This window comes from Sander lucioperca, chromosome 13 (genome assembly GCF_008315115.2).
Source record: "Sander lucioperca isolate FBNREF2018 chromosome 13, SLUC_FBN_1.2, whole genome shotgun sequence".
NCBI lineage: Eukaryota > Metazoa > Chordata > Actinopteri > Perciformes > Percidae > Sander > Sander lucioperca.
Window position 1 is genome coordinate 32,908,770 of NC_050185.1, and position 18,367 is coordinate 32,927,136.

An 18,367-nucleotide genomic window follows, 5' to 3' on the forward strand; every position below is an offset into this window, starting at 1 on the left:
TGCCGCTCTGGTCTTAAGGTTCTGTCAAGTATGATAATGTTGTACTGTAACTCCTGTGATCTGGGGATGTTTCCTGGAGGATTGCCCCCATAGTGTGATAAATAACAAGTTGCTTGATTTCCAATTTAACATTACATTTTAAATACTTTTTGGTTGTTGGTGTTTTACAACACTTTAAGTAACACAATATGAGTGTTTAATTTAAACATGGACTAAATTATTAATTGAATGATATGCAGCTTGACCACAACTTAAAATTGGAGCAGTCTGCTCACATGTGTCCTCTGCTGACTACATTTTTCTGTAGACCCTGCTGGACATCTTCAGTGGGGTGAAGCTTTTCCTGCCCGTTTCAGTGCAGGACTTTGACAAACTGAGGAGGTACTTTGTGGCGTATGACGGAGACCTCGTACAGGACTACGACGTCGCCTCAGCTACGCATACGCTGGCTGAACCTGAAGACGACAGCAAGGCCCAGAGAGTCTCACCAAGCTGGATCTGGGAATGTATCCGCAAGAGGCGGCTCGTACCTCCCTGTTAACAATAAAAAGAAAAACACATTTTTATACACTCTGTTAACCTTTTCTGCATATCAGTGTAACTTAACTCTATATCCATGTTAAACCATATGAACATGGCTTGGGGAGATTACTGTGACACTAACGCTGTCCTCAGGTCATTTTAGTTTATTCTTTCCAAGCCATTTTTGTTTTGTATACTTGCAGAGGACAGTATACATTAGTTTTGAGGTTGTAGTTTTGACAATTTTCTGCTAATAGGAAGATTTTTGAATACTAGGGACAGACGTAGCTAATTTTCTGATGACATTTTTGATGAAATGAGGTTTGTGTGAGCCAATGAAAATGTTGAATGAGTTTTTGTAAGAAAATGTCAATATAGTTAAAGCAGCTACACATTAATACTGTAAATCATGAAATGCATTTTACAAAGACATGTAACAACTATTGACATGAAAATGAATATGCAGCAGGATTAAAATCAGGGTTTTTTATTTGTATCATGCATTCATTTTTCTGCCTGAGTGGAACATTTTGCAAGGTATTAAACCCTAGCTCATGAACTTAATTTGTCCCCCGTTAGGAATAAACAAAATGCTGATAAAATGTCTCTTGTTTTCTACAAATTGTGCTTGGAGTATTGCACCTACCTGCAGAAAGAGCCTGAGCTGGTAAAAGTCACAGTATATATAGGTCAGTATAGTAAATAGTAAAAGAAAAGTTGTATGTCATGAAAAGGTATAGTATGTAATGAAAAGTAAAAGTCATAGTATAGCATATCATAAAAAAGTTATAACGTCATAGTATAGTATGCCATGAAAAAGTCATAGTATAGAATGTCAAAAAAATCATAGTACAATGTGTCATAAAATGTCGTAGTATAGTTTGTCATAAAGAAGTGATAATATAGAATGTCGTAAAAAAGTCAAAGTATAGTATGTCTTAAATTCATAAAAAGGCATAGTATAGCATGTCAAATCTAAAAGTTATAGTACAGTATGTCAGAAAAATGTCGTAAAAGTCACAGTATAGTTTGTCTTAAAAAAATATATAAAAGTCATAGTATGTCAGAAAATTGTTCTCCTTAACTATATACATTTCACTTTCATTCTAAATCATGAGACTCTTTGAAAGCTTTTTACTGAAGCCCCCAGCCTCTGAATGGCTTTCAAGGATAATGCTGATTTGCCTTTCTATCCCCGGGTTACTTCAGGCTATGAGGTAGTTTAATTAAATATCTAAATGTATTGAAGCTCTCAAGAGGGCAAAAGCACATGAACCTTCCCCTGAAAGGCTTGAAAGATACACATGAAGAAAAGCCTATCCTGCCTCTACATTCCTCCCTTTTAAACACCAAAAAAAATTAAATATCCAGACGAAAAATTTGATAAGAGTAAAAGTAGCCTATTTGTCTATATAAGAAGTCTATAATCTATGCTCTCACACACAAAGGATACCCCATGAAATGTTAATGCTGCAGCAGAGGGTTGGATAAGGTGCATACTGCCAATATCATGATCTAAATGGGCCAATTTTGAAGCTAGTATACATCATTCTAATGAAAGTTGCAAACCAGGGAGCTAATGATTGTAGCAACAGTTTTTTTTCTGATTGGAATAAAGTTCAGCAATCATTCAAATATTTGCATAGTGCTTTGTAGTATCAGAGGGGAAAAGAAGGAAACTTCAGACACATTTTTTTGTGTGCACATTTGGTCCAGAAACATGTACCTTAGGTCAGAGGATTATAGTTGGCTATCATCCGGAATCAGTCTCATCCAGTTTTCTCTTTCCTGATGATGCTTCTTTAGAGCGACTCCACCACTGCAAGTCAAACTCTTCTTTGATGTGACAAGGCTAAGAAGTAGAGCAGATTACAGTGTTGATTTACTTTTCTTTAAAGAGAAACACAACTTGGCTGCAATATAAAATATTCATTTTGGCTATGTCCATTCTGGATGTGCTTTGTCAAAGTGCTTTTTGTATTGTCTGACAGAATCTTATTTGTAACTCCACAACAAAAATGTATAATGAATGCCTTTGTGGACAGTTATTTATGAGAGGAGGAAAAAGTAATAGACCGTAGAACAATTTTTAGCAATACTACTGTTCATATATTCTTGTTATAAACTGTATTATACTATACCATATACTATATTCCATGTTATATTGCTATATTATACAACATATTACGTTATATCTTACACAAAGTTATACTATATACTATGTTATATTGTTGCACTATACTTACTCTTATGTTATATTGCACTATACTTCTACCACATACTGTTATATTGGTGTACTATAGAATATATTATGTTATTCTATACTACATTACTACACACCTTATACTCTTTTTAATCACTATATCAAAATTGTACCATATAAAACTATATTATGTTAATATGTTAGACTCTTATTGTACTGTATTCTATTATATTAATACAGATAAACACAGATCCATTACCTAACCATATGATATATAAGCATATAAGCCTGCTGTACACTGTTTACATAGACCCGTTGACTTTGCTGCCATTAATCACACCACTTTTTCCACGTCATTTGCCTCCAAATACTCTTGTATAGTTTCTATTTATGTTGTTCTATTTTAGTTTATGTACCTCTTATTAATTATTTATGTTGTTTCTGCAACAACCAAATTCAATAAAAGTATATCTTATCTTAAAATTGCTTTCGGGTAAACAGCTGATTGTCCTGGATCTAAAATCAGCAGAATGTCTGTCACAGCCTGTATTTGTGAATTTGAATAATAAGACTGGTATAGTTTTCTTGTAAAAAAAGAAAAAAAAAATCTTGCTGGAAGCAGCTTTCAAATGGAAATAAAGAGCTTTGTCACACCAGACCTGTTTTACAAGTGCAAACGTAACTTCAAAGTCCCCATTTTAATGAGACGTTTTGACATTTGCCTTTCAACGAAACCCCTTTGACAGAATCAATACTTAGCTGGATGATGTGCAAGTCAATGCTGCTTGTAGTACCTGTCTAGAAGACTTGATTAGCGTTGCAGAGCGCATGCTTGAGTGGCTGACAGGTGCGGCCCGCTCTACTCGCTCCAGCAGGATCCTGGTTCTGGGGATGTGACTCCACGACACACCGAGGCCTGGCTGCACCTCCCCGCTGCCGCTCCTCGTAACATGGTTTGTAACCTGCAGGCCCAGACACCGTCATGTTTATTTGTCGTTATTTTTCTCTTGGGGGATTATCAAACCATTTCTTCGTTCTGTTTTTTTGGTTTAGTATAGCTCGCAAGAGATAATACATGCTTTAGAAGAGAAAAGTAAAGATTGTCATATTGTCCCACTTTAAATCAAAGAGGACCATCAAACAGCCTATCAAATTATCTTTATCTCTACCTTAAATAACTATTTGGGTTGAAGGCAAATTTTCTTTGGTGCATGCTTTTTAGTGTGATTAGTTCATATTTTTATTAATTATAACCTGAACAAATTGATTTTCGTTTTACACATTTCATTTAAAAAATGAGTAACCTTTTGTTTTTAACTTGATTTAGTTCTTACCCAGACAAAGGCATAAAAAAGTTTAGTTTTCATTTGAGGTCTCACAGCAATAACAACAGGAAATGTGAAAGGGTTTGTGGAGAGGTTAGATTGCCACTGGAAATGCAGCTTGAATTCAGAGTAGTACACGTCAAGGACTGTGTCATCCTTACCAAAGCAGCAACATTGAAGTCCTTTGCCATTGTCTTAAGAACTCCTGCCACTTGTATCATCAAGGACATGCCTGGAGGCACAGGAAGTTGTAAGACAGGCTTTTTTTTCCCCTGTACAGAATACACAATGTCTTTCCATGGTACTTTCTAAGCAATTCAACAGTAGTAACTAAGGCAACAGATATTGTTAGCCACGCTGGTGGCAGAGCTCTAGGGATTAAAAATGTTGGTCAGTCCACAATGTTAGTCCTGCCGGAAAGTATTAGAGAATAGCCATGACATTTGGTAAAAAAAAATGTCATTGTGAATTATAGGATGAATTATAATTACTTTGGTGATTCCTTAAAAGGATCTAAAAAACAATTTTTTCAATCAGCTTTTTACTATGAGCGGAGGGTCCTACATGATTAGTTTCATGCCAAAGTTTGAACAGTTTTTTTTGTTATTTCACATGAGAGATTGCTGCATTTGTGGTTTTGTCTTTACTCCTCTCACTGGTTTGAAGTGGGCAAGGCTGAGTTGGAAAAAGGTGATGTCACATACTCTGGTGCACCAATCAGAATTTAGCTACGTTTTAATCAAAATCTGATGACAGTTGTGGGGTTGTCAGTTATCAAACCACACCCACCCACATATGCTGAGAAAGTTTTTGTGTTTATGACATTTTCTGACATTAGCAATTGCTAATGTCAGAAAATGTCATCATATCAATGCATCATAAATTAATTCATTTATGATGCAACTACTTCATCTCAGCATTCCCCAACTAAAGAATGATCTACTGAACTGAGCTAATCCTCTGTCTTTAATCACCAGTTTGACAAAATAGGCTGTGGTGCTTTTGTTACAACGTTACATGGGCTGTGGTTTTAGCCCTTTTGTTTCATTTGTGTTTTGTGGGTTTTCTATTGGACTAGACCTGCTCAGGTGTGGAGAACAAGTAACTGCTTCCAGGGAAACTAACTATAACTTTCTTATAACAAACTTTTCAAAGCTCAAGCTGAGGTGGGTCAGGCATTCATTTATTCATGAATTGGTATACATAGACCGGTGGTGTTTGTTTAAATTAGGGCTGCAACTAACGATTATTTTCATAGTCGATTATTTTCTCGATTAATCGATTAGTTGTTTGATCTATAAAAATGTCAAAACATGGTGAAAAATGTGGATCAGTGTTTCCCAAAGCCTAAGATGACGTCCTCAAGTGTCTTGTTTTTGTCCAAAACTCAAAGATATTCAGTTTACTGTCACAGAGGAGAGAAGAAACTAGAAGATATTCACATTTAACAAGCTGGCTCAGAGAAATCTTTTTTTTTTTAATTAAAAAAAATGACAAACGATTAATCGATTATCAAAATAGTTGGCGATTAATTTAATAGTTGACAACTAATCGATTTATCGATTCATCGTTGCACCTCTAGTTTAAAGTGTCAATAGCTCTAACAAAACACTTCATGAATAAGCTAGTTTTGGAAACTTAATGTTTTCAGAGGTTCAATTACATTTTCAGACTTTGTAATGTCTTTTCACAATCGCACATGCTAGGTTTATTTTAGATCCCCCCGTTGAACCCTGTTGTATTGAGTGATTACTTAATTACATAAGTTAAGATAGATACGTTTCGGAGCTTTCTATGAACCAATAGTTAACAATAAAGTTGAATTAAGTTCACTTGGATTAAGAACTTTAATTATTGTGACGCTCAAGAGGTCAGACTCCTGTTGAAGCAGCTCCAAGGTTAAGGAAAACAGCTCTATTTATAACTGATATTAGAAATGTGTGGTTCAGGGTTTACTGTGACTGTACACACAATTATGATTTTTCTTTCACACTTTCTCATGACTGGAACTAACTTAGATGTTATGCTTTCCAAATGTGTGAGAACCATGTTGTGATATTTATTTGACAGACATTTGGAGTTAACAGGCTCAGGTGTATACACAGCCTCAGGTATCGTGCACTATGATGGACTTGCAGAAAGAGATATCACCTTCATTTTGTTTGCCTCCCAGTAGAGGAGAGATAACAGCTGACACGGAGTCCACGATCACTGCCTTGACGGAGCCCCCGCCAACAGACGCCTAATACAAAATGTGACAAAATTAGATTGCTGAAAAGTTGATCGTCTTTCTCGAAGGTTCCCTCGGTACAGAAAGATTGTTGGTATATTTTAAGCAGAAGGGAAAAAAGTAACTGCAAACAAACCTGCTGAAGCCCACCACTGCGAAGACTGTACAGACAGTCGAGTAAAGAGAAAATGTTAAACAAACGGAAGATTTGGATCCTCTGAAGAGCTTCCATCTGTAAAATGACAGTTTGTTTCACATTGTCTTATATTACACATCATGTATTATTAGTTTGAAACTCATTCCCTGTCAACTCACCTGCTCTTCTGTGTTACTTGTTTCAGCTTGGAGCATTTGAAGCAAGCGGCTGGCAGTCAGCCCTCCTGTTGTATCGATAAATATTACACTCTGTTTCAGCTGGTAAGAAATGTGCACTGCCACACCGAAACACACCTATAAGACATGACAAGCGTGCAGGGAATAGTTCAAGAATGCATGGATAATTTGTTAGCTAAAGGATAACTCTGAAAAGTATTATTTCAGCCAGAGTACAATTTCTTATTCTATATGAGAAGAGGGGATTCTAAAAAGCAGGAATTTATGAGGCTGAAATTATCAGTGATAGAGAGGGAAGGTAGGAAATGTTCACCTGAGATTTGCCACTTCCTGGGCCTCCTGACAGCTCTGTTATCTCTCCAGTATACAAGCCTGAATCCAGCAGTTTATCTAAGCTGCAAGAAACAAGGTGCAATACATTACTCACAACTGCCATCCGATGTAATAAACTATTAAGTCCATGTACATCTGTAGAGCCAACAAAAACTGCAGTTGGGTGAACACAATATAAACAGAGCTTGCATTAGGTTCCAGACTATTCGTAAGATGTTTGGCCAATTCCTAATTTCAATTGCTGGCTGTTTCATTGCATCTTATCAAGCTTAGCCACTGGCTTCGTCTTTTAAATAAAATAAAAAATAGTTTGCTTTTCAATAATCTTGTTCGTGCGTGTGTGTGCGCGTGCGCCACCCACTCTCTCTGTCCGTCCGGTCTCTCTCTCCGTGTGCCTGATCGCGTGTCTCGCTGTGAGAAGACAGCCCAAATCACCATGAACCTAGGTGTTTTATTTTCGTAAAGTATCCGGTTGCACTGTGTTCTTCCTGTGTGCGATTACCTGCCTAACTTGACACATACGCTCGCGTCTCCCGCAAGAACTAGAGGAGACGCCGAAACTATCGCTGCAGCGCACAGGCCGACGTGGACGCTACACGGATGGTATGAAAGGACAGATTGGATAACATGGGCGCAGAAATAAAAATAGCTGCGCTACGCTGCTATAGGCGACGCTTACGCGCCCGGTGTGTTTTGGCTGTAAGTGTATCTGCTCTTTTTTATGTGTTCACACAGCAGCAATACACTTTAGTAATAAATCATTAGAGGTCCATTCATTTCCTACTGAGCTGAGTGAACAGAGGTTAAAAGTAGGCCATGGTTATAAGTTCCACAATCAGCCATCAACAGCCAATAACATTCCTGTGCTCCGTTTACCAATCAGATTTCATTTTGTGAACAATAGTACTGCCAAGCAAGTGCAAAATGGGTCATGGTGTCAGGTTTACAGCCTGTTTAGTCTTCCCAGCTGTCCACAGCTTTGCCTTAAAATACAATAGAAATAAATGCTTCAACATCAATGCTTGGAAAGCTGCTGTAGCCATTAGAGTTGATTGAATACTGAAGTAGCAACAACGACGACATAATGCCTGTTCAAATTATTGCAGGTGTGGAGCACTACATAAATAGATCAGAGCTTATTGCATTGTCTAAAGTAAATACATGGTAAGATTTTCCTCACAATGTTTAGCAATGGCTTTACGATATATATATTTTCTACCCCACATTTCCTTTTTTAGCTGCTGGATGGTTTTTTTGCTGGTTGCATTTCTTTAAACCGATCACAATCATCTTGGGCGGCGCTAAGCTCCGGACGCAGCGACGGTGGCTTTGCAAAATGGTCTCGGGAAGGAACTTGTTTTGGTGGAACATTTGCAAAAGAAAACGCCACATACAATATTAAATTAAGTTAACTGTTCACACAATACAGTAAAGTGAGCTATTTAAATTAGCTGGATACATGGTTGAACGTAATTTGCTCCTACCAGTGTATCGCCTTGTGTACTTCGTGCATCGCAATGCCCACCAATTGCTCCCAAAACGTCCCAGTTAGTTAGTAAATAACGTAAACATATTCTTTGTAATAAAGAACCATAGATAACTTGTTTTATTATTTATGTTTGTTTTTTTTAAACTGCCTGCATGGTAGGCAATCTCTGCATTGTGTGTATGATTGTGTATGTTTTTATTCTACTATCTGCTGCATAACAAATTGCCCCACTGGGGGATAAATAAAGTAATTTGACTTGACTAGACTAAACATATTCTTTGTAAATCTTTACCATCATTCCCTGAAAGAACCAAGAAGGCCTGCCTTATTGCACGATCCAAAATTTATTTAAAACCTGCCATTTTCAGCATGTACCTTGCTAGCTCAAAGTTTGTTTTTGTTTCCCGAAGCGAAGGAATTTTGAGAACAGTAACACACAGAGCAGCAGCGGAGGGACATCCGGCTCGTATGTCGAGCAATTATCCTGGAAATGTACTTCTGTTGATCCAGACTACTCTTGCACTTATATTTTGATCATTACCAAGGTAGTGTTTGTTGCTGAAATGCTTTAACCATCTGTTCTTTCAGCACTGGAATGCTTAGATTTGTCTATGTTGAGTTCAATGATCTGTGTAGCTTGTGGAATCTCATCATCTTTGGCTGCATGTACGATGATGAATGTGACAGCGATGCAGTTTAATCTACATAGCCAAGGTCCTTCAGCCTGAAGGTTATGCATCACTGGAAGCCTGGTTAATAGTGGTTCTCATCCTCCACAGCATGATTGTGAAGAGGAGAATTGGTGGGAATGGACATAATTGCATTATTCCTGCCTTCTCTGAGAATGGGGCAAAGAAGCTTGCACTGTTGATGAAACACTAGGTAGTGTTCTTGTGGACTCAGAAGGCTGAAAGTGATTGTCCTTCAAAAGCCACAGATTCATAATTTCTTATGGGCCGCACTCATTTTTTTATTTCAATTTTGTTATTATTTGTTATGTGAAATCATATAAAAATAAAATTTTAGTGAAAAGTAATCTATCAGTTGCTTCAATTCACTCTTCAGTGAGATCAGAATACTGTGAAGTCATTGGACCTAAAGGTCTTTATCTTACTGTATTGTGTGACTGGAGTGGAAACAATGAAGAGGCTAAGATTTTGTTTTGTTTAGACAGAAAGCTCTTTATAAAAGCCATTTTTGATATCCTTTCCGCAGCCATACCCAGCACCTGGATAATAATTCAAAGAAATAGTGGGAAGTAACAGCATCGTTCTCGTGTCTTTAGCAGGCAGCTTCATTGTCAGGTTGGCTGTGGGCTGCTGGGAGCCACCTACACTGAACTACAAGGCTGAATTCCTTATTAGAAGGCTTTGACGGAAGACAATCTTTGCAATTTCCGAGGCTGAATCTCATCCCTTGATCACACCCAAACATTTTTGCAGTAGCCTATGCATGGCATTATAATATTGTGTCATTATAGTATCAAGTGTTGACAAAAACATTATGTAGGCTACATGACACACAAGCTGATGAAAGCTATAAACCATTATCAGCCCTTATCATCCATCCTGTTAGTATGACAAATCACCACATCAGCTGGAAATCTGATACGGTTTGTTTAGTTTTTGTTGCGTTCTGTTTATCTTTGTACATACTGTTTTGATATTCTGTGTGGCTAAAAATAAATGAGTTCCGTTTATTATTCGTTATTAATGATTAGACTGCTTTTGTTTGTTAGGACTAGCTCTGATGGAAGTGTATGAAATGCTTAGTGTGTTGCTGGGTGTTGTTATACTGCCAAAGACAAATGCTTCTTGGCGATATTTAAGGAGACAGCTAAATAATAGGAATACAGTTCAATCTGACAGTCCAAGAAAGGTTCCCCCGACACAATGTTACTAACAAGATAAAGAACTAAGTATAAAGGTTCACCGACGCATTTGGTTATTTTATCATGTTATAGTACTTGGGTTTTCTTTGAGCTCTTTGACTTCTACATAGTTGTTTGAAATAAGACCACACACTTAGAAAAGTATATGTCCATTCTATGTATCCCTCTCTGGGCTCAAGACTCCCATTCACTGTGCATCAAACAGCTGGAAGAAAAAAACTTAAATTAATATGCCAAAAGGTGTCCAGCAACAGATGTGATTGAAAGCTGAAGAGAAGTCCTAGCAGTGCTTACGGCCTTCAGGGCGTCCGGCTTTAGGTAGAAAAAGTCTGAATGTGGCCGTCTTCACGGAGCATGATGAAGACTCAAATATGTGCCTCATTTCATTCAGGCGATCTTCTCCCAGACAAAGCTGTAAAATACTTTCAGTTCCAGTTCACTGATTCTGACGCAAAGACTTGCAAGGTCTTGTCTTCTGTCTGTGCAGCCGATCAGCCAAGAAAACTAGTTTCACACTCAGCATTAGCTAGTGAGCAAAGCAGGATATATTCAACCGATTGCAGTCTCTAATCTACTCTACAAAATCCTTTACATATTATACATTCAGTTGCCCTAATGCAGTCTACTAAAACAGCCCTGCAATAAATCCTTCCTTCATGACAGTTATAATGTTTAGGTTTGATGGACCTGTTTAAGAGGTGTTAATTCAACCTTATGGTCATTTTGGAGGTTTTAGTTTGTGCTGCACTGTACTGCATGTCTAATATTTTGTTCACAGGATACTAAATATTATAATCACCTCTCAAACTCAATTAAATTGAACAGCACCACAAGCTGGAGCCTCCAAACTATGCAGTTGAATTAACACCTCTAAAACAGTTTTAACAAAAACTGAACACTACAACTTTTAAGGTAACGCTTTTGCAGGGATGATGTATTAGACTGCATTAGTTTTAGCTAGGCATACCTAATAAACTGGAAACTAAGTGTACATTTCCTCTGTCTCTGCATAAACCACACACCATACTGACTGTACAAACTGTGACACCATGGACAGCAAAGAGCATCATTCATCAGTTCATCTTTTCACCAGTAGAGCGCAGCCGAGGCACACAAATCACACTGCCTTTACTCACATGGCTGATTCAGTTTCATATCACTAATCCAAAGCACTAACTAATTTATGAAAACCATTTAAAAGGAGCAATGGAGAAAAAAAAAACTGTGGTCATTAATTATGCCGAAACAGTGAGTTTAACTGTAGATAAGGTACCATCCTATAAATTATGCCATGCTGGCCCATTTCACAGATTCGTTCAGGGCAGTCTGTGTCCTGGCTAAAGAATATTTCCCTTCTAAAAGTGGAGAATTTATGTGCTACGCTTTGTGCTATGACTGCATACAGATAGCTGAATCTTGTGATGCCAGCACTCATCTCTGTGCAAACCTTTGGATGCTGTGTCTCACTTTTGCAAGTTAACTCTCTAAGTAGTGCTGTAATACAATGCCATGCTGGTAGCAGTGGGATTCTTTGGTTTCTTTCAAGTCATTCAATTTTAATTTTCCAATGTACCGGAAAATGTTTTAAAGGACTTGTCAGTGATGGGGTTTTTTTTTTTTTGTGTGGAAAATAGTCAAGCTAGAGGCCAAGTTAATGCAGCTGATATATCAGAGCCACTTTAGGCTGCGTTCACAAGCCAAATGGAATAACAAGCAAAGAAGGCAGCTCTAGCTACAAAAATGTAGCACACAGACCATTTCTAAAACACTCTATTGCTCTGCTGTATTTTTAACTACAGTTACCATACTCCAGATGCATATTTTACTGGCACGGTTCAATGCAAATTTGATTTTAACAACACTGAAAAGATCTTAGTTTGATAAATTGGATCGATGCAGAGGAATCTGGTTACGAAAAATCTTGTAATGTACAATACTATTGATTTTGCATGTTATCCTGTGATTGTGGACAGTCTGCGCTGGTCTGCAAAGCTGAAGAGCAAAAATTGCAAACATAATAAGACTGACAAATGACTTAAATGCATCCCTTGCTACAACAATAGTAGTTGAAGCACAAATAATTCGGTGCAGCATGTAAAATGATGTCCTTTGACTTTCAAAATACAACTACTACAACCATTTAAATCAAACACTTCAATCTGAAATAATATCCGTTTGCCCAGATGAAGAAGCCACTACACTACACACACGCACAAACAAGCATCACCACAGAATCACTTTTGCCTCTAAACTGAACACTGGGGAAATGTTTTAATTCAATATGTGGGGAACTGTCCTTAGGAATACATATTTTATTGTGGAGGTGAACCTTCCATTAAGCTCTTGTGGCACTCAGCCCACCGTTAAATCCGTCCTCGAAAGACAAAACTGTGTGCTCTGCTGTGTGTGCAGAATTGTCTTTACCTGGGATTTCCAGTGGAGAGGATGGCTGTTGAGCTCAATAGTTCTTCATACAGATCAGCGCCTGACACAGGGAATGCTGTGTGTTGGGCCAGCAGCACTCGGCGGATGGCAAATAGAGCCTGAAATACAATAATTACAGCATATGAGGCTCACACACTGCTGCATGGATAAGCCACAACACAACATGTACTGATCTACCTCAGCTAGCGTTGCCAGATTGGGTAGTTTTCTGCCCAATTGGGCCATTGTGATTATAATCCCAAAGCAAAATGTTGGCTTGTTTTTTTTAAATAATGTTATCATATCCACACTGTCTGCTCAGATTTGGTTAAAGTGCTCATATTATGCTCATTTTTAGGTTCATAATTGTATTTAGAGGTTATATCAGAATAGGTTTACATGGTTTCATTTTCAAAAACCACCATATTTTTGTTGTACTGCACATTGCTGCAGCTCCTCTTTTCACCCTGTGTGTTGAGCTCTCTGTTTTAGCTACAGAGTGAGGCATCTCACTTCTGTTCCGTCTTTGTTGGGAGTCGCACATGCTCAGTAGCTAGGTAAGGACTACTAGCTAATCAGAAGCAGAGTATGAGGGCGTGCCACGCTAGCAGCTAGACGAGCATTATAACGTGTTATAACGTGTTATAATGTAGTCATTACGTGACTGGATTTTTACTGGCCAATAAATCACCTTGCATACTGATGCTGATACAACAGCCTTTAAAGCAGAAGTTTTCCACATGAACTAGAGCTGCAAAGATTGATCGATTATTTGTCAACTATTAAATTAATCGCCAACTGTTTTGATAATCGATTAGTTGAATTAAGTCATTTTTTATATATATAAAAAAGGAAAAATTCTCTGATTCCAGCTTTCTTAATGTGAATATGTTCTAGGCTCTTCGATCCTCTGTGATAGTAAACTGAATATCTGTGAGTTGTGGACAAAAACAAGACTTTTGATCTTGGGCTTTGGAAAACACTAATCGACATTTTTCACCATTTCATAGACCAGACAACTAATAGATTGATTAACTTTGAAAGTAATCGTTAATTGCTAACATGAACGTGCAACCAATCAAACTACAAACCAATCTGTTGGTATATGTCACATATGTTAAAGCTTTTCTGAGAATGTAAGTATAAAAATCACTCGTTTCTCCTCCTGTAGAATGTTAATATTTTGATGATTCATATTGCACTCCAGGGCGCACACATAAATGCATCCAATAAAATGTAATATAGGGCATCCAGTCAATGCCTCCCATCATGTAAAACTGCACTTGACCGTTGGTTTGTGGGTCACAGTAGCTATCAGGGCGATATCATGGGTCAGAGGTGCGTTTGGATATTTTAGTTTGCCTCCAGATCTAATAATGGGTAGGTATCGCTCTCTATCGCTATCACTCTAAACCGCTGTGGTTATTCATACATGGCAAAGCTGCCAGGAACCGCCGCCACGTCCTGCAATCAGCCACCTGTGGGCAGATTAATCAGGTCAATCCGAGACTCCATGGTCGCCAAGTTACGCCCACTTATCATATCCTTCTCATAAATTATACATTGCACACAAACTCACTTTCACACGGAAATATGTCACATTACAAAAGCTAAAGATGCCCTACTTGAGCATGACTACAGGCAGCATGACCGCCTGAGGCAATTGAACAAACATTCCTCCTCTCTACAATAATAGCGGAGAAAGACCAATCAGATCAGGACTCTTGCTCTGCTATCACCTAATGAGATATTTGGATTTCTGTTTCCAATAAATAAATATGTGATTGTCTAAGGAAATTTGAATTAGCTTGAGAGCAGAAGCATAAGCTTATTTGATGTTGGAACCTACTACCTACCACACTACAGTAGGACATCCCACTGGATCTTACAACGCGACATCAGCCTACTGCATGAAAACACATTGTTCACTAAACAGGCTGGGTTGTGAAGCTTTTTATGAAAACAGATCGGAGAAAGAGCACTTACTGCTGTTTAGCAGGCTGACATTCTGATTAGTCTCTTCTTCTAGGAAGAGAGAATTTCCGTCCAGAATTCATGTCCAACAGCAGAAATGTATTTAGGGAAAATAAGGCAAATCTGTTGGGTCTCAATTAGTGGGAATGTTGGCGGCCCAATTTGGGATGTAGGCTTATAAAATGGGTGTGTTTTTACATAGAAACCTTGCCATGAGCAGCTTTAATTAATTTAGGTGTTGCAGGCTGCTTTAGTCAGAAAGTCCAGCTCGGCCACGGCGATGATCTGAACCTGCTGCAGGCAGTGATGGAAAAAAGAATATTTCCAAAAATGTAATGATTTCTTGGGTGAAAAAAACTTGTATTAATTCTGTGATGATGTCTTCTAACACTTTCACCATCTCGATCAAGGTGGTACTTAACTCCTATAATATGCAAGTCACTGGGGGATCTACAGTCACAGGTTGAATTACATGTAGCCAACATGAAAAGAACATGCACCGTGATAGGAGGATGGAGGCCGTACAATATATTTCACACTTTTCTAAAGTTTCTCTTGGGGTTACAAAATACATTTTCTATTCATGTCCAGACGGGATGTACAGACAGACAGTTTGACCAGTGAGGATGTGTTACTGACTGTAAAACTCTCACTCATTTTTGTATCAAGAAAGCTTGGGTTGACTTCCATGCCCTGTCCACACACAATTATTCACTAAAACAGTACACTTTTATCTAGAAGGTCCTTCTGGGTCACTTTCCTTATTTTTACACTCTTACATCTCTGAAAAAGTTTGGTGGAAACACTATTTATGATCTAAAAAAAAATTAATAGTTTCCTTTTATCTGCCCATAAGGTCAGAACTGAGTTTGGTCGAATTTTTATCACGTCCTGCACTCTTTTTTCATGGTTCTCACTGCGAAATGATTTAAAACTGGCCTTTCTTCGTGGGTTCAAACTGATGATGAAGGCCTTTGTGGCAGACCCAAGAAGGAGTTTTTTTTAGTTTTGCTTTCCTCATGGCTAGAAACTTTTCTATTATTTATTGCATACTGTTCAGATACAACTATATTTAAAATACTATTTTTATTTCTTATTGTATCAATTTTTTACAAATTTTGCCATGCGACTTCTATTAAGATAATAGTTTAGCACTAGTGGGCAATAGTGCTAAACAGCTGTAATTAGCTTAAAACAATACATAGCCAACAAGACAGTACACAGTGGTACACCAAGACATCAGTCATTCAATACCAAATTTCAATATCTAGTGAGTAAATCTCATCAGCGTCAGTGAGCCAATAACCATGCAGCATCAAGATCTAATAATGCTGGTGATTGAAAACTATGTTATGCACAGAGACGGGTCACCTGTGCGTGTGTGTGTGTGTGTGTGTGTGTGTGTGTGTTGTTGTATTTTGAGAGGCTTGACTACAGTGTGCGTCACATAGGTGTGACGAAGGAAAACATGAAAACCATAAAAGTTGATAAAACCATAATACATAATGCATAAAACTAGATGCAACAGTGCCTCCTTGCTTATGAACTAAATTAGTAAGGAAAAACCTGTTCTTGTTTTTTCAAGCTTATACTGTATAAGCTTGTTATATCTACAGGGAACTCTGTAGTCTAGTTGTAATTGCTGAGTGGGGAAAATACAATTAAATATACAGAAAAAAATAGGAAGCAAATGTGATCTTTAACCTTAAATTGACCCTGTGCTGTGAAACAATTTTGCCTGGCATGTTAATGAAATGACTGGCTTGCCATGGGTGTACATACTAACAAGCCAAGTGTCTCCTTACATTAAGGGTAATATTTTTAAAAAAATATCACCTAATATAAACCACTTACACAATGAGAAACTCATGCTGTGTGTGGGTGAAAGTGTGAAAGATCAACATGATATTGGTCACGGCCTAATTCACCCACGCTCCACTGTTTATGCCAAGTATATTAAAGTGTGGGTGTCTATTGTTTAATTTAAATTCTTTTTAACATTGCAAAAGAAAGCTATGCATTTGATTCATTACAAGGAAATAATGTGATATAAAGTTTGTCTTCAGGGATTTGCCATTTACTTCGTCACGGCTGCCTTCTCTATAACAGTACCTAATTAGAGTTTGGTTGTTGTATATAGCCTACTCAGTAGGCCATGCTGTATATACTGTGATGTTTTTGAGTATTTTAGTGTTATTTTACTACACTAGCTGTATTTCTGTTTAAATGTCTTGTACCATTGTCAATGAGAATTGGTTCTCAATTGACTTATCTGGTTAAATAAAGTTTAAGGAGCTTAATTGCAGCAGCGCTTCAGTGCATGTTTTTAAACACCTGCTGGAGTTGGATTTGGTGGGTGTTAATAGGTGTAGTAGTCCCGCATTGCCAGACCTATCTCCACAGCGTGGTAAAAATATGACTCAACTGGAAACTGACAATCCAATCTGGCAAGGCTGATTCCCAGGGTGTTTACTGACAGTTTCCAGGGTCTTCGCCTCAGTGAATGAGCTATTTATTTGAATGTATGGTATACATACCTTATATGATACAGAGCATCTCTGAGCAAGTTCCTCAATGTCAGACGAGACCACGTCCTCCACTGTGAAAACAAGAAACCATGCTTGTTATGGCTGGTCTGGATTTTGATTAAGATGAAGTATCCTCAAAACACACACTCACCTGTTTTAATATCGGCAGCACGTAGGTCACGGACTAAATCCTCATCCAGTCCAGGACACATTCCTTCTCTCAAGACTACCATGGTCTTGCATTGTTAACTGCTAGTTCGCGTGTAACTCTGATGTTAGGAAATGACACGCAGCTTAAATTGTGCCCTAAAGAAGAAATAAAGTGAAGTAACGTTAACGTTAAGTTAGCTAGCTAGATGCCGCTAGCTAACGTTACACTTGTTTTTATCTTTGCGAGGCTAGGTTAACTAACGTTAGACAGCTAACGACAGAATTAATGAGTTTCACTTAAGTTTCACGACGACAAAACCCTGTCATTATTTACTTACGACAAACTAACGTTTTCACAAAACTTCGTTTTCACCAAACTTTTTTGATCAACAGCAGCACACGCCTAACGACGTGCGAAGGCTTAATTGCCTTCTCCTGCTTGCCGTAGTAAAGTGCACTCGCAGTGTATTTAGGGTAATGTAGTAAGTATCCTGCTGTAAGTTGTTGGTTGGTTGTTTAAGTCTACGTTTCTGTTCAAAATATTTTTAATGGAGATGTGTCAGTAGAAACTGAATGTGAATCATTTTTATTTGAATTTGATTTGCTCAACAAAAAGTTGAATCACTTCATTTTTATTTTTATTCAACTGAATTCAATTTTGCTATTCAAATTCGGTTTGTCGATGCAATTGTTCAAGTTGTAAACAAACAATATAATTCAAATTATGTTCAACAAGGCTTATTCAAGTTAAGCAATTCAAGTTCAAATATGACTGATTGAAATTAAATTTCTGGTGACACATATTTCTGCCCATATTATGCTTATTACCTTTTTTAATTTAGTTAGATAATGCACATCTTGGACTATTGCAGTATCTATACGGTGAACATTTGCACATCCTGATTCTGATTTTGATGTATTTCTCTATTCATTGTTGTATTCATTAAAACTGTGAAATAGTGAAA

At 37.7% G+C, this 18,367-nt stretch overlaps 2 protein-coding genes across 7 annotated transcripts in view; one reads left to right on the top strand and one right to left on the bottom strand.

Annotated features, from left to right (window-relative positions):
• Positions 1-1,124, top strand: part of lig3 (ligase III, DNA, ATP-dependent) — a 33,318-nt gene extending 32,194 nt beyond the window's left edge. For all 4 annotated transcript variants that reach the window (XM_031308283.1, XM_035991124.1, XM_031308282.1 and 1 more), the window contains exon 21: positions 308-1,124. In XM_031308283.1, the coding sequence (XP_031164143.1) occupies positions 308-541 (234 nt within the window). In that variant the 3' untranslated portion in view covers positions 542-1,124. The remainder of the gene's footprint in view (positions 1-307) is intronic.
• rad51d (RAD51 paralog D) lies at positions 123-17,872 on the bottom strand. 3 transcript variants are annotated; one of them, XM_031308287.2, is made up of 12 exons: positions 17,741-17,872; positions 17,404-17,558; positions 17,262-17,323; positions 12,751-12,869; positions 6,927-7,008; positions 6,596-6,730; positions 6,417-6,512; positions 6,202-6,292; positions 4,212-4,282; positions 3,520-3,687; positions 2,249-2,374; positions 123-534 (listed from the first exon to the last, which is right to left on the bottom strand). In XM_031308287.2, the coding sequence occupies exons 2-11, from the start codon at positions 17,483-17,485 to the stop codon at positions 2,276-2,278; spliced, it is 1,005 nt and encodes a 334-aa protein (XP_031164147.1). In that variant the 5' UTR covers positions 17,486-17,558; positions 17,741-17,872; the 3' UTR covers positions 123-534; positions 2,249-2,275. The 3 variants fall into 3 exon arrangements, with proteins under 3 accessions (XP_031164147.1, XP_031164146.1, XP_031164148.1); XM_031308286.2 differs by having other exon boundaries at positions 17,404-17,855; XM_031308288.2 differs by lacking the exon at positions 6,417-6,512 and having other exon boundaries at positions 17,404-17,855.
• Positions 17,873-18,367: the final 495 nt, after the last annotated feature.